The sequence below is a fragment of the Balaenoptera musculus genome, chromosome 19 (genome assembly GCF_009873245.2).
Source record: "Balaenoptera musculus isolate JJ_BM4_2016_0621 chromosome 19, mBalMus1.pri.v3, whole genome shotgun sequence".
Taxonomy (NCBI): domain Eukaryota; kingdom Metazoa; phylum Chordata; class Mammalia; order Artiodactyla; family Balaenopteridae; genus Balaenoptera; species Balaenoptera musculus.
The window spans coordinates 16,680,685-16,696,030 of NC_045803.1; the positions used below are offsets into that span (position 1 = coordinate 16,680,685).

Here is a 15,346-nt window from a genome sequence, read left to right on the forward strand (position 1 = left end):
GTGGCCAGAATGCCGCCCGTGATGCGGCTCAGGACCGGCGGGGATGAAGCTCCAGTGCAGGTTGGGCAGCGGCCGCCGGTTGGGAAAGCCTGGCAGCTCCATGAGCGCTAAGCTTAGACTGAACGCGCCCATTGGGAGCCCGAGAGAAAAGAAAGGATCGTAGGCGACGCCGCCGAGGGCCGCGGTCCCGGCCAGAAAAAGCACCTGCAGACGGGCCGAGGAGCGCAGCACAAGCGGGCGCACCACGTCCACGTCGAAGTGCAGTGAGGAGCCAGGGCGCAGAGCCCGCGCTCCTTCGGCGCCGCCTCCTCCGCAAACATCGGCCGCCGGGGCTGCCAGCCGCCAAGTGCACGAGGTCTCGGGGCCCCGGATACGCCAGCGCGAACGGAGGCACGGCGTAGACGGGGCCCCAGAGACCCTGGGACAGCAGTTTGGACACGTAGCCACAGGCCTTGTCTCCCTCTTGCAGGCGACTGTGACCAGTCAGCAGCGCGACGGGATGAGTGGACACCACGCAGGTGCCCGACAGGTCTTCTGAGCTCTGCACCTGCAGTGCCTGGAAAGGCTCAAGGTGTACGAGGAGGGGCCGGCGGGCAGCGTGCTCGACGCCGTCCAGCAGGACCCGCACGGGAGGCGTGAGGCTCAGGCACGTGGGCCGAGCGCCTGCCACCACGGCAAACTCCTTGTGCGGGTCGTGGGGCTGCAGCGACGGCGTCACCACCACGTAACGAGTACCCAGCAGGTGGCGCGGAAGAGCCAGTGCCGTGTCCAGGGAGGCACGCCTACTCGCGGTCACCACTGTCACTCCCATCGGCCGCGACGCCTCTAGGCGCACCTCGCTGCCCGCCGCCCGCCGCGAACCCACGCAGTGGTGCATCGGGTGCGCCCTCACTAGCACCGGGGGCCTCTTGGGCGGTGGCGACACCTACAGCCGGAAGTTGGCCTTCTCAGCGCCCGTACTCCAAGAAAGCCATGATGAAGTCACGGCCCTGGAAACCTACAAACGCAGCCCCCGGGCCTGAGGGAATCGGGAGGGGTTGGGAAGGCGTCAGCATAATCCGGTGGATTTTGAGGCCAAACACATCATATTCTAATGCTGACTCTACCACTCCCTGGCCATGTGAACTGTGGGCAAGGTATTTAACCTCTTTGGGCCACACTTGCCTCATCTGTAAGAGGTAGCGTTTAGCCCACACTTCACAGAGATATGGGAAGATTAGACAAGATAATATACGTAAAGGCCACGGAACAATGGTATATAAACATTAACTTAAAATAAAGTTGCCTCCATTGGACCGTCGTCCCAGAAAGGCCTGACTGTTCCCCTTCCCACAAGCAGTTTGGCCAATTCCTTGTCACAGAGTCTGCCCAAATAGTCCTTTGTCCCAGCTGGCCAGGGCCCTGTCCCAGGAAGCTCCACTGTGGCCAATCCCCTGTTGCAGAACTTGCCAGGCAGCCCTCCAACCCCAGACGGCACAACCAGTCCTCTGCTGCAGATCCAGACCAGCTCACCAGCCTTCTGCATTTCCCATGGGTCACTCACCCCATAGGAAACTCAGGGCACCGAGGCACAGCGGGGCAGGTGCTCACACACGGGGCAGCCGTGGCTGGAGAGGGAGTGACCAGATCCAGGCTAGTCAGTGCAGTCTCTCCTGCCACTCTGCCCTCCAGCCCTCCTACTGCAGGAGTGGAAGGGGACACAAGAGGAATCCCAGAGAAGGGCTTGCACCTCCAAGCCCCAGGAAAAAGGCAAGATTGGGGATCTCACCTACTAGGAGCTAGACTGAGGCCAGGCACATTGTGGGGGCATTTATAGTCCCAGATGCCTGGGCCTGGCCCTCAGCACTCTCCCAGGGTCAGCACACTGATGTCCCCATTAACACTGGCTCCAGCCTGACCTGGTGCCGTGGATCATAATGAGGCCTAATTATGTGGGCGGGGTCAGGGAGAAGGGGCAGACAGACAGAGAGCAGAGGGAGAGGGACAGAGAGGGAAGAGGGGAGAGACAGAGATGGGGAGGGGAGAGGCAGAGATGAGCAGAGACACTGAAAGAGGGAGAGGAAAAAATACAAGAAAATTACAGGGAGATGGAGAGACGGGTGTGGGGAGAGAGACAGGCAGAGTGAGGAATGTAGAGAGAGCTGAGAGTGGTGGAGAGATGTAAAGACCAAGAGAGACAAGAAAGATATTTCTTCAGAGGAGGGCCTTCGAGTGTGGAGGCCGTGGTTGTGTTTGGGGGCGGTGACGGCTCCAAGTTTGAGACAGAGAATTACAAATCAGGGGATGGACGGGAGCAAGGCAAGAATACCATGGTTCCTCAGAAGAGAGGAGCAGGGCTCCTGAGCCTGCTGAGGAGGGAGAAGCTTCAGGCTTGAACTTTCGGGATCCTGGGAAGGAGGGCGCCAGGGTGCCAGGAGCCTTTGGGATTCTGCAGAAGGAGGGAGATAGAAACTGGTTTTCTGTGTGTGAGGGAGGAGGACTGGGGACCTGAAGGTGGGGGCTGGGGCCTGGACCCCTAGGGCTGGAGCCAGGCGGGAGAGGACACCATGTGCCCGACGTGGAGGTCTGGAGGATCGGGGGGTGGAGCTCCCCAAGGGAAGACAATGGCTTCCAGTCACTCCCGTCATCCCAGAAAGTCCTGAGCCGGAGAAGAGTGGAGCCGCACGGTCCATGGAGGATCCGGGAGGGATGGCAAGGCTGGGGTTCTAGACAGGGAAAGGCAAGGGACCTTGGATACAGTTTCCAACCCCTCCCTCCCTCAGGTCCCAGGAGCCTGCACCCCTAGTCCCTTTCCCCCCAGAACCCTTGCCTTTGGTGGGAGGAGTAGGGGGAGAATTCAAGAAGGAACCGACTTTCTTTCAGTAGCTTCATTTCACACCTGCTTAAGATCCTTCCCAGGCTCTTCATCACAAGCAGAGGAGGTGAGGGAGGGCATAGGGATCAAGGTGAGGGAAGGTGTGGGAGTATAAAGGGGTGGGCCTTTCAGGGAGCAGCGATTCCCTTCCAGCCTGAGGTGGAGAACATATGTGTCAGACTTTTTTTTTTTTTTTTTCTGGTCGCGCCACGCGGCATGCGGGATCTTAGTTTCCAGACCAAGGATGAGTGGAGAAGCAGGAAGGCGGTGAGTTCCCAGCCCTGGGGACCACAGCATTCAGGGCTGTGGATGAAGAGGAAGTTCCCAAAGAACTGATGTTTTATCCAGAGTGAAGTGTACCCCAGGGGTTCCACAGAGGTGAAGCCACAATATACTGAGAATAAAGTCCTTTGAAGTCTCACATTTTATACTCTAAATTCTCATCAATTTTGCATTCACCTCCATCAGTCTATCCATGTGAGTTCTCATATAAAAAGAAGATTTTCAAGTACTTACCAGTGACACCCTTTAACCTACCCTTGTGTACTCCCCTCCCACACTCAACAGTGAAAATCTTCAAGTGAAAATGAAGCTCTGGGTTCAGCCTGTGGCTATGGAATCTCCCCAGCCCATCTGCTGGTACACTGGGGTGTCTGTCACCCAAGCATTCAAGGCTCTTCAAAAGCCTAACCAGTGGCCAGACACTCCCAACCCCTCCTAAGGCAAATGAGCCTCCCACCTTGACCTTGTTCTGTGCCATGTACCCCTCCCCACCCTCCCCACCATAGATTTAAGGTCCAAACCCGATCCTGCCCCTCCCGTGGCTCCAGTGCCCCTGGTGTGGAGTCACAGTTCGTAAGCCTGGCAGCAGGCGTCCGCCCACTTCTTAAGCTCACCTGTCACCGTCCCCCCTTCTCGCACTCTGTGCTCCAGCTACACGGAACTTTGGCCAGCTCTCCAAGTGCACAATCCTCTCTCTTCCCTTCCCTTCCTTGCATACAATGTTCTCTCTCCTTGGAAGACCCTCTCTTCTCCCGGCTCTCTTTGTATATCCTTCAAGTGTGCAGGGCCCAGTGCAAAGTGAAAATGTGGAGTCCCTTGTTCAAAAATCATTAAGAATTTCATGATGGTGACAGCAGGGCATCAGCTAAGCACAGCGTCCTTTTAAACACAGGGCACTGGGCGACTACACAGGGCACGCTGCCATGAAGCCGGCCCTGCCTTCAGGAAATCTTGGATTCTCCCCACCTCCCATTCCAGGCTCAGTTAGGAGCCCCTTCTAGGCTCCCAGAGTCCCTTGGGCTTAAACAGGCCCTAATCATTTTTGCCTGTGCTTCCCCCATCCCAGCCCTGACCACTCTGAGCTGCCATTGTTTGGTGAGTGTTTACTTCCTCCACCAGACTTGAACTCTATGAGGGCAGGATCTGGGGCTGTGTTGGTCACCACTGTGTTCCCAGCATCACTCTGCACAGGTCAGGGCAACACTGAGCTTTGATACTTAACCTTGTTTTTGTGAGGCATGGTCAGGGAGGAACCAAAGGCAGGAGCCATGCCCAAGTTCAACCTAGAAAAGAAACATCCCCTTTCTGAGGACCCTTTGTCTGATTCTCCCACATATGTGCCCAGGTAAAGAGTTGTGAAGGCTTGGCATTAGCTGAGGCCTCTCAAGGGATCACAGGTATGTCCAGACCCTCAGGGCCTGTGGGGGATTAGCCACACCCAGACACATGGGCTGGATCTGGCAGGACCCAGACAGGGGAGAGTCCTGGTATCAGGACTACAGTGTCTTCAAGAAAACGCTCCAATAGCCTGGAGCTTTGGCCTCCGGAAAGCTGGTCTCAAAAATGTGCAGGGCATCCTCAAAGCCAGATGGAGGATGGACAGTGGAAAGGGTAGCATTCTCTGAGCCCAGGAAACTGGTGGACTCAGCCAGGCAATGTTGCACAAGCTACATTTTAACTTTAAATTCCAGACACGTGACCATTTGTCCACAGTTGTATTGTTTCTGCCTGCGGGTGGGGGATGGTCCAGGCATCCTGTGCGGGAGGCAGAAGGGGACCACGTTAGAGGGACCAGCCTGCCCCCATGGGCCTCCTCCCACCTCCGACTTCTGAATGTGTAATAAGCTACCACTGGGTGTATGTCCGTCCGCCTTCTGGGCCTGCATTTCCTGTGTCCACATTCCCCCCCGACCAGCCATGGCCTCAGTCCTAGCACTTGAACCTAGAAAAGGTCCTTAATTCCTGCACTATAGGGAAGTCAGCTCCCCCTTCTAAGGAATGGGTCCTTGGGTATCAGAGACCTAGGCTCTACAACTCTTCTTCCCGGTCTCTGCAATCTTGCCTGAGAACCGGGTAGTTGGACAGTGGTCCACACTGTCCCCTTCTGTGTAGGGGATGGAGGCCTCTGGTGAGGTAGTTTCAAATCTCTGAATCCATCCACTTCAGGTCCCAAACTTGTCCGGCCACTTTTCGGCCTGGATCGTCACAGTAGCCTCCGCCCTGGTCTCTGTGCTCCACCTTTGTCCTGAACATGCAAACAGAACTGCCAGCTTCCTTGAGATCAGGGAGCATTACTCTCCTCACCGCTCAAAACCCTCCAATGGCTTCTCGTGCCACTGAGAATAAAGCCCAGGCTCCTCCAAGCCACCTACAGGGTCCGGCATCACCTGCCCCCTTCTTGCTCTCCAGCCTCAACACGGCATCATTCTCTTTTTCCTCACCCCACTCCAGCCCCCTGGCCTCCTGCAGTGCTGTTCCACTTGTATGGAATGTCCTTTCCACCCATTGTGTAGTTAACTCCAACCTGAGCATCTCAGCAGAGGCGTTACTTCCTCCAGGAAGCCTCCTTCAACCTTTCTTCCTGGGTCAAGTCCCCTGGTTATAGGGTCTCACAGTTCCAAGGCTCTCTCCTGCATGACCTGTCTTGTCACCATACGTGCTTTACACCTGCTAATTTGACCCTTGTTTCCCCCACCAAATGGTGAGATGTGGGAGGGCAGGACAGGCCTGTATTTGTTCAGTATTGAATCCCCAGCACGTTGCACACAGTGGGCACGCAATAAATTGTTCAAATTTTAAAAGGAGGGTTGAGGGATGGCGCACTCTGGCTCCCCCTCATGGCAGCAACTGGTATTTTGTAGCAGGCGCTAGGTATCCATCCTCCCACTCCCTGGGCCCTTTTACCCAAGACACCTCGCTCTCCCTGATGGCTTCACCTGACCTCAGCCACCGAGGGTAACAAACAACAAGAAGAAGGAGGACTCGGGATGCTGCTGGAGGACTCAGGAGTCAGATCAGGTCCCTGGGACTTAGGTTGTTCCCTTGGCCGACGTAGGATCATTTCCAAGGCCTACACCCATCGAGAAAGCTTCGCCAGAATCTAGGATGTTATCCCACGAGGACAAGTCAAGTGAGCCAGATCATGAGAATGGCCCATCCAGTCTTGGGCTCTCTTCACCATGCCCCTCACACATCACTTCAGAGAAGAATGACAGGACCCGAGTTCCCTCCACATCTCTGCCTCTGGAACACTAGAGGTGGCCTGAAGTCAGGGAGCGCTATCCTCTTACTGCCGATCCCATTCCTGGATCTCCGGTGAGGCTCAACATTTCCAAGGCCCAGGGTTTAGTCCTGCAAACCTCCAGGCCTGGTGTCTGAGTGGGGGAGCCTAGAGCAGACCTAGACTGAGTGACGACCAGCCCTGGAGAGACATGGGGCAGAAAGGCCCAGATCAACCTGAACCAGGCTCTAGACCCCGAGAATCACAGGGTCTACACTCCCTGTCTACACTTTCTTCCCTCCTACTCTCAGATCAGCTGGATTTGGCAACCGCCCAGCTGACCCCCTAACACTGCTCTCGCTGAGGTCACCGCAGCCTTGATATCATTAAACACAAGAGTCACTTGGGTCTGACTTGCCTGGTTTGCTTCACTCCATCCCTTCACCTACTGCTCCTATTTAGTCTTTTTTAGTCTAGGTTTTTATTTGCCTGTCCCTTAAATAGGGAGAATTTGGTGGCCTCAGTTCCCCATCACAGCTGACAGAGCCCTCATTTCTGTCCCCAGTTCCAGTCTTAGACCAGGGGTCCTAAGGCCTCCTGGCTGCCACGCCTTGGTGGCACGCCCATCCTCTGGGCCCCCCATATCCACCAAGTCCCAGAGGCACTGGTGGTACAGTGGTGAGCACAGCTGCCTTCCATATCTACCAAGTCCCACACTGGCCTCAGCACCTTCCCCAAACCTGCCCCTCCTCCCCGGTCCTGTATCAGGGCAGCTCCACTGTCCCTCCCCTGGCCAGAGCCCTGGGCCTTACCCTGGACACTTCTCTCCCCCACAGCCCTTCAGCTCCATAACCCATCCACTCAGCTTCTTGAATGTCTCTCTCACCCACCCCCTACTCCCCTCCCCCAGGCCGGCCCTGGTCCAGCCTTGTCCTCGCCCACCCAGGTCCCTGCCATGGTTTCCCCCAGGCTCCCAGCCTCAGTCTTCTCCTCTGGTCCACCCTCCTCATAACGGCTAGAAGGATCTTCCTAAAGCCCAAACCTGACCCCCTCCCTCCCTTGCATAGACTCCTCTGTGGCTCCCCAGTACTATCAGGCCAGAGTCTGAGCTCCTCAGCCTGGAGGTCCTGAACCCTGCCCACCCTTCCTGCCTCACTTCTACCACGGCACCCCCAGTGCCTGGCACTTCCTAAGCCCTTGCTTGTGCTGTCCCTCTGCCTGGAACACCTTTCCCACTGCTCTTTGCCCATTTATCTCCTTCAGACGTCATTCTCAGATCACGTCTCCTTCATGAAGCCCTCCCTGACCACACCCTGGGCTGAGACAGGCCCCTTTTCTGGGCTCCTGCAGTCTCCTAGGCTTCCCTCCTCACCACGACTCTGCTCGCTCTGAGCTATCACTGTCTGAGGGGCAGGGCTGGGGGCTGCCTGAGTCACTGCAGCACCACCCAGCACAGGGCAGGCCCAGAGAGGACACTCAAGGAATGTCTGTTGGTTACAGGGATGACCATCCTCAGCCTCATCCAGGGACTTCAGACAGAACTGGGGGGTGGTTCTCTCCCCGGAGGGGGCATCCCAGCTCCAGACCCCTGAACGATCCCCCAACCCCAACAGACAGAGACAAGGGCAAGGGCCCAGGCCCAAGCTTAGAAAAATAGGACTTTCTTGTTGTGCCCCGGTGCCCGCGACACCCTCCCCATCAGAGTTTTAAAAACTGTGAGCAATTTGGTGAGTCTGAGGCCAGGTCCCACGGGGTGTCTGGGTCCTGCTACCCCAGGGGCCAGAAGGGCCGTAGAGGTGGGCGCGAAGCTAGGGTCCCGTGGGTTTGTGGCTGGGCCCCCAGGGCTCACAGTCCAGCTGGACCACGGTGTGGGCCCTGGGTGTGGCCGGCTCAGGAGCCGGCGGGGCCAGCGTGGGGCCCAGGGCGCCATTGGTCTGGGAGCAAACGCTGCTGACAGGCGCAGGTGCCTTGGCCTTGCCCGGGGGTTGGCCACCGTGCACCTTGTAGCGCATGAGCAGCACGAAGATGAAGACCAGTACCGAGGCCACGATAACACCACCCAGTGCGATGATCATAGTGCCGCCCAGGAAGGGTGCGTGTGGGGTCCCGCAGGGCCGCAGCGCTGGCTCAGTGGAGAAGCGGTGGCAGCCCACGGGCCGTGTGGCTGTCAGCCCCGTGGCGCCGTCCTCGTACACGGCTAGCACACACAGATCGTAGGTGCGGCCTGATGCCAGGTCCGTCAACAGGAAGGAGCTGCTGTCGGCTGGGATCATCCTGGAGGGACAGACAGGTGGGAGTCAGGTCTCCGGCTGCCCAGCACCCACCCTGCACTCTGCCCCACCCCTCCGGGCTGGAGGATTTCCCCCTAGGCTGCTGTCTCATTTCACCCTAGCCCCTGAGTTCCCTGTAACCACTACTGGAATTCCCTTTGATCTGATACCCATCAGCTGCCCGATATCCCTCCGTTCTGTTAGCCTGTTTCACCCGAGCCCACCCTCTCATTTTCCTGCTGCTCGAATACCCACGTGATCTCCCTGTGGCCTTAATGCCCAAATTCCCTCTAGTGTCGCCGCCCGCTTCCCCTCTGCGCTGCTGCCCAGCTTCCCGCTAGCCCCACTGCCCCCCATGTGGGGTTTCATTTTATACCCCACTGCCTGGTTCCCATCCTGCACTGCCCCCCAATTTCCCACCAGCCTGCAGCCCATGTTCCCTCTAGCTCTGCTGCCCAGCTTTGCTCCACTCTCCTGCCTGACTTCACGCTGGTCCCCCCACCCTACTCTCCCCTAGCTCACGGCCTGAGTCCCTCCAGTTTACTACCCCATTTCCCGCCAGCCCACCACCGAGTTCCCTCCAGCCCTGCTGCTAGACATCTCTCCAACTCAGCACCCAGTTTTGTTTTAATGCTGTCTGGTATCCCTCTAACCTGATGCCCATTTCCTTCTAGCCACATCCCCCCACGCCCATCCAATTTCCCTCTAATCCCACCTCCCAGTCTCCCTCTAGACCTTCACCTAATTTCCCTCTGCTCCTCTGACTTTCCTCCAGCAGGTGCCTGGTTTCCCTTTTCCAGCTGCCTGACTTTCCTCTAGTGTTAAACCTAGAATTCTCTCTAGTCTAACCGCCTGATTCCCCCATAGCGCTGATGCCCGATTTCCTTCTAACCTGCCAATGAATGTCCCCCGAGCCCCACTGCTGCTGCTGTGTTATTATTACCATATCCACAGACTGCTTTCCAGTGAGCCCTGTCATCTGGCTCCATTTTCATTAAACTGATGTGCCTCAGTCATCACTGCTGAGTTCTTCTTCTCCCTGTTGCCTTATTTCTTTCCAGTTCTGTTCCCTGATTCTCTTTTATCTCTCTGGCCTGGTTTCTATTTATCCTTATCTTTCCCATTTCCTTTTATCCTTAGTACCCAATTCCACTGTATTTCCTTTTGTAGCATGGCACCCTCTTGGAGATTTAACTTGTTTTATAATCTCTGTTTTATTCTTAAACTGCTTTAATGAGGGAACTCCGTGATTATCTCTAGGAGGGTGATGATCTAGGAGAGCATTTGTCCCGTCCCCTGCCAGGCAAGGTAGATAGGACTTGTGTGATTTTCAGGTGTGGGCCCTCCATGGGATCTACTGAGTACCGCTGTCTGCGAAAGGGAGTGGAAAAAGCTCATTGGATTTCCAGGACTGAAAAGGAAATCAAGTGAGTATCTTTTGAGGTTTGGGCTTCTGGGGAGGCACAGGGAACCCAGGTACTGGGTTTACAAGGTGAAGACCCCAGGCCTTGGGAGGCCCAGTCCTCTGCAGCCAGGTGTCAGGGACTGTACCCTTGGCCCAGCCTGGCAGTGAGATCCGGGAGCCATCCACAGGCATCCGTGCAAGGCTGGACTTGGGTAAGAAGTGTCAGCACAGCTGGATGAGAGCCACCACTAGTGACCACTAGTGGCCACAGCAGATGTTCCAAGTGCTCTCCGGCTTGGGGGCAGAAGTTATGTAACCCGCCTCTTGGAGTGTGTAAACCCCAAGTTTTGTGTTTGCAACAAGAGAAGGGAGAAGGGAGTCCCCAGCAGTGGCCGACTGAACATTCCTGTTCACCCAGAGGTGGAGCTTGAACTAGGTTTAATTTGATTTAGAAAACCAAAAGTTGAGATGTCACCACGTTGGAACTCCAAACACACGGAGCAGGTCACACCACACAAACCCAAAGCCTAATCTCTATGTAACCTCCTGCCCCATTTTCCTTTTAACCTCTGGTCTGAGTTCCTTTGCAGCCAGGCTGCCTCACTGCATTTTTCCCATGATCCGTGTACTCTCCCGCTTGATCTCTTTTTCTTCCTGCAGACTGGCTTGAGTCTAGCCCTGTCATCTGGAAATACCTGGTTTCTCCTTACTACTTAAGTTGGTTTGTATCCCCTCAACGTTGCCCCTCACCCCCAATTATCTTTTTACTCTTCTGGCCTGATTACTATTTATTCTTGCTGCCTTCTTTCTTTTTACCACTGCTGCCGGATTTCTTTTACCCTCTCTGCCTGATTTCTTTTACCTCTGCTGTCTGATTGCCTTTGTAACCTTGCAGCCTCATTTCCAGTGCTGCAGCCTGGGGTATCAGTAGGTGTTCCTCCAACCCTCCCTCCACCTCGCTCCCGCACCCAAACTGCCCGCCGCCTGGACCCTGCACCTGTAGACGAGGATGTCGTCGGCTGAGCTGTTGTACTGGATTTGGTACATGCGGATGCCTGGGATGCGCCGCTGATCTGGCCACTGGACTAGAGCAGCTGTGGCCCCATGCTCAGTCACCTGGACGCCACGGTCGGTAGGGGGCCCAGCGTCAGCCGCCTTGGCGGAGGCAGAGACCGAGGCGGCAGAGGGCGGGGTGAGGGCATCAGGATCCCCGTCCCGCGGGGGGTCACAGCTTGTGCTGTTGGCTAGCTGGGGGGGCGGCGGAGGGCCCACGGTCAGCTCCACAGCAGCCGTGGCCTCGCCAGCTGCATTGGCCGCGATGCAGGTAAAGATGCCGCCATCGCCCGGCTCGGTGACGAGCAGCTCCAGCGTCCCGTTAGGGAAGGCGCGAGCTCGGCTCGAGTTGCCCAGCAGCCGGCCCTGGGGTGACACCCAGCGCACGCGGGGCTCGGGGTCGCCCACTGCCCGGCAGCGCAGGGCGGCTGGCAGACCGGCAGGCACGGCCAGGGGCGGCGAACGGTGTGTCACCACGGGGGGCTCGCACACAAACTCCTCCTCACCCACAGCCCAGAAGTAGCGGCCGCCCAGGGCCGGCGGGGAGGCGCAGGCCTCGAGGTCGTCCTCCCGCGCCAGCCGCCGGAGCCACACCAGCTCGCAGTTGCAGTGCAGGGGGTTCCCGCCGAAGGCCAGCACCAGGGCGGACGCGGGGGAGCCGCGGGGCCTGGCCAGCAGCGGCAGGCGGGAGAAGAGCGGGTCGGGTGGGATGGTGGTTAGGCGGTTGGAGGTCATGTCCAGCCGCGCCAGCTTGTGCAGGCGGGAAAAGGCGCCGGCGGGCACGGAAGCCAGTAGGTTGTGGTCAAGGCCCAGCGTGTTGACGTTGCCCAGGCGGCCCAGCGCCTCCCAGGGCAGCTGTTCGAGGTTGTTGTAGGAGAGGTCGAGGTCCTCGAGTGTCTCAGCGCAGTCGTCCAGGGCCCCAGCCGCCAGGGCTGCCAGCTGGTTGTTGCTCAGGATGAGGTGGCGTAAGTTGACCAGGCCGCGCAGCTGCCCCTCACCCAGCGAGGTCAGCCGGTTGCCGTCCAGGTGCAGAGCGCGCAGGGCGCGAAGGTCAGCGAAGGCGCCGGCGGCCACGTGGCGGATGGTGTTGCGTGACAAGCTCAGGTGCAGCAGGCCCGTCATGTTGGCCAGGTCACGGCGCCGCACGGTCGCGATGAAGTTGTCCGCCAGGCGCAGCTCGGCCGCCCGGCGGTCCAGCGAGGGCGGAACGAACAGAAGGCCTGCCCCCGGGCACAGCACGCTTAGGGGCAGGGACTGTGTCTGGCAGCGGCAGCGGCGGGGACACGGGCTGGGTGTGGCTGGCTGGGGTGGAGACGAGGCGGGGGCCAGCGGCAGCAGGCAGAGGAGCAGAGGGAGGACGGCCATCGCGGGCAGCGGCGGCCTGCAGGGAAGAAGGGGGGAGTTAGGGCGGGCTGAGGCCAGAAGAGGGGGGGCCAAAGGGGGTTGGGGTGGTCTGAGACCAGAAGAGAAGGTCACAGAGCAGAAGACTTGGTCAAGGATGGTCAGAGAGAGGACTGGTCAGACAGATCAAAAGCCAGAGGAGACGGTCAAAGACTCAGAGAGATGTTTCACGGGGGAACCGAGGGAGCAGAAATGTGCAAAGATGGTCAGGGGGAAGGGAGGTGATTAGAAACGGTTAGAGACAGTCAGAGAACAGGATCAGTAGTCAGGGTGGGTAGAAGGTAAGCCAGAGAGCTTTAGACGTGGTCAAAGAGAGATAACTCAGAGATGGCCAAAGAGAAGAGTTGGTCAGGGTGGTGGGAATGATTAGAAGTAGCTAGACGTGACCAGAGAAGAGAGGTGGTTAGAGATGGTCAAGAAGATCAGAAGTGGACAGAGAGGGGAAGTGGCCAGGGGTGGTCAGATCCAGGAGAGATGGTCAAAGATGGTCCAAAATGGTCAAAAGGCAGAGAGGCAGTCAGAGAGAGGAGGAGAGGACAGACATGTCAGAGACAGCTGGACATGGGACAGCTGGTTAGGATGATGGGTGTGGGGAGAGGTCATCAGAGAGAGGAAAGGCAACCAGAGATGTTAGAAATGATCAGAGAACACCAATGAGCAAGAGAGACAGAGAGAAGAGAGGCGGTCAACAAAGGCCAGGATGGCCACAGACTGGCAGCTGGAGTCAGGAGTGGGTGGAGGGCAAGAGAGATGGTGAAAGACGGTCCGAGAGAGGAAAGGTGGATAAAGGAAGTCAGAGAGGACAGACGGATGGAAGCGGCTGGAGAGAAGCGTGGTAGAAAAAGATGTCAAAGATGGTCAGAGACAGTCACAGGTCAAGGCTTAGAGTCAGGGGTAGACACGGGCGCGAGAGCTGCTGAAAGATGATAAGAGAGCGGTACCTTGGACAGCGATGTCAAAGGTGGTCATTGAGTGAAACAGTAGACAGAGGTGGCTGGAGAAGCTGTGGACAGGGGGGTTCAAGATGATGATCAAAGACAGACGTGGCAGACAGAGACGGTCATTGAGAGGAGTGGTGGCCAGAGGTAGGCAGAGAGAAGAACAGTGGACAGGAGTGTCAAAGATGACCAGAGAGAGGAGAGGTGAATAGAGGTGGTCAGTGAGAGGAGCGGCAGAGAAAGGAGACTGGAGAGCGGAACGGTGGACAAGAGAGGCAGCTGGAGATGATCAAATAAGACAGATGGTAGGAAGACGCTGGAGAGGCGGCGGGGGGCGGGGGGGAGGGGGTGGTGGTGAGTGGGTCACAGACCTGGAGATGCCATCAACTGGGGAAGAGGAGGTCAGAGAGGGGCAGCGCTGGCCAAATGTCCAGAGAGTGCTTGAAGCAGAGCAGGAGCTGGAGGCAGACCCTTGTGAGGGGATATCTGTTTCCTGGGGAAACTCCAAAGGTGCCCAGGGGGACCTGGTAATCCTTACTTCCACCCCCAGTCACAAAGTTCCTCCCAAGTCCCTCCCCACCACGGGGCCTCCCAGTAGCCTTACCTGAGCTGGAAGCCACCCCAGGGAGCAGAGTCCTCAAGCTCCAAGGGGGTCAGGGGTCAGGGCTCTGGACGGGGTGCCTGGTCATTCCTTCCCTGTCCCCAAGGCCTCTGTAGAGGGACTGTCTGTTGTGTCTCAGCTCAGATTTGTGGCCACGGAGTCTCTAGACCTTGATACTTTGGGTCCTAGATCTCCAAATATTGGGCCTCTAAGGGTCCAATTTTAGAGACTCAGGCCCCAGTTTGGGTTGCTTGGAGTCATGGTCTCCCAGCTCCAGTCCTGGGATGCTAAACAGTCAAATGGAGAGTTTAAGATCTGAGTCCCAAGCCCAGTCTTGAGATCCAATACTGGGGTGCTGGGTTCAGATACTGGGGCTCTGAGTCAAGATTTGCCCCAAATTTCAGCATTCAGGTTTGCAGCAAGGACTTCAGGCCCAAACGCAGGTTTAGGCCCTTTGGAATGCCAGGGTTCAGATCTTGGAATCTGAGGCCTAAAGTCTCAGGGTTGGGGTCCCAAATAGTGGGTTCCAGGGTATAGAAATGAGAATCCAGTCCCAGATTTCAAGGTCCCAGGCACAGAACTCAGAGTTCAGCTCCAGATTTGGGGTTTTAGATGCCAAATCTTGAGGTTCAGGCTCCAAATCTTGGGGTCCATGTTCCAATTCTTGGGGTTCAGCCTCCAAATCTTGGGGTCCCAGGGACTGATGTTGAGATTTCAGCCCCAGATATTGATGTTCAGGCTCCAGGTCTTGGGGTCCCAGCCCCAAATCAGGCTCCCAGGCTTGGGTTTTACCAGATCTCTGGATCCAATCTCGGGGTGCAGGCCCCCGATTTTCGGGGTGCGGGTCCTGGATCTGGGGTGGTGGCGTCCCGACTTGCTTCCCGGGCTGCGGCGGGGGCTGGCCCAGAGGGAGGGGGGCGGCGGCGGTGGGGGCGGGGGGCGGCCAGGCAGCCCCGGGGGCCGGGGTGGGGCGAGGCCTGGGAGCAGACAGACAGGGACACGCGGGGTGGGGGCACCGCAGCACAGGCGGGGGCAAAGGGGGGAGGGGCCGCGCTCACAGACCCCTCCCCCGCCGGGGCCGGGGCGGGGGCCGGGCGGGGGCCGGGCAGGCGGGCCGGGTCCGGGCGCTCCCGCGGCCTCCTCGCCGGGAACCCAGGGCTGTGCGCGCGCCCGTGCTTAAAGGCGCAGGCCCCGCGCGCGCCCGCACTTAAAGGTGTAGGCAGGTCCCCTCGCGCAAAGGCGCGCCCCTGGCCTCACCTCTCATGGAGTCGTTCTGGCTTTGCTTCGGAGAGAGAATCCTTGGATAAAGAGAGAGTCAGAGA

General features: G+C 57.8%; 1 protein-coding gene across 2 annotated transcripts; it reads right to left on the reverse strand.

Annotated features, from left to right (window-relative positions):
* Positions 1 to 7,438: 7,438 nt before the first annotated feature.
* Positions 7,439 to 14,932, reverse strand: LRFN3 (leucine rich repeat and fibronectin type III domain containing 3). Of its 2 annotated transcripts, none has more exons than XM_036832848.1 (3): positions 14,028 to 14,932; positions 11,029 to 12,465; positions 7,439 to 8,630 (listed from the first exon to the last, which is right to left on the reverse strand). In XM_036832848.1, the coding sequence occupies exons 2-3, from the start codon at positions 12,447 to 12,449 to the stop codon at positions 8,165 to 8,167; spliced, it is 1,887 nt and encodes a 628-aa protein (XP_036688743.1). In that variant the 5' UTR covers positions 12,450 to 12,465; positions 14,028 to 14,932; the 3' UTR covers positions 7,439 to 8,164. The 2 variants fall into 2 exon arrangements, with proteins under 2 accessions (XP_036688743.1, XP_036688744.1); XM_036832849.1 differs by having other exon boundaries at positions 14,817 to 14,883.
* Between the last annotated feature and the right edge of the window lie 414 nt (positions 14,933 to 15,346).

Coding starts and splice junctions, on each gene's coding strand:
- LRFN3 (XM_036832848.1), bottom strand. CDS start 12,449: ATGGCCGTCCTCCCTCTGCTCCTCTGCCTGCTGCCGCTGGCCCCCGCC. Junction 8,631..11,028: donor GACGACATCCTCGTCTACAG/GTGCAGGGTCCA, acceptor CTGTCCCTCCAG/GATGATCCCAGCCGACAGCA.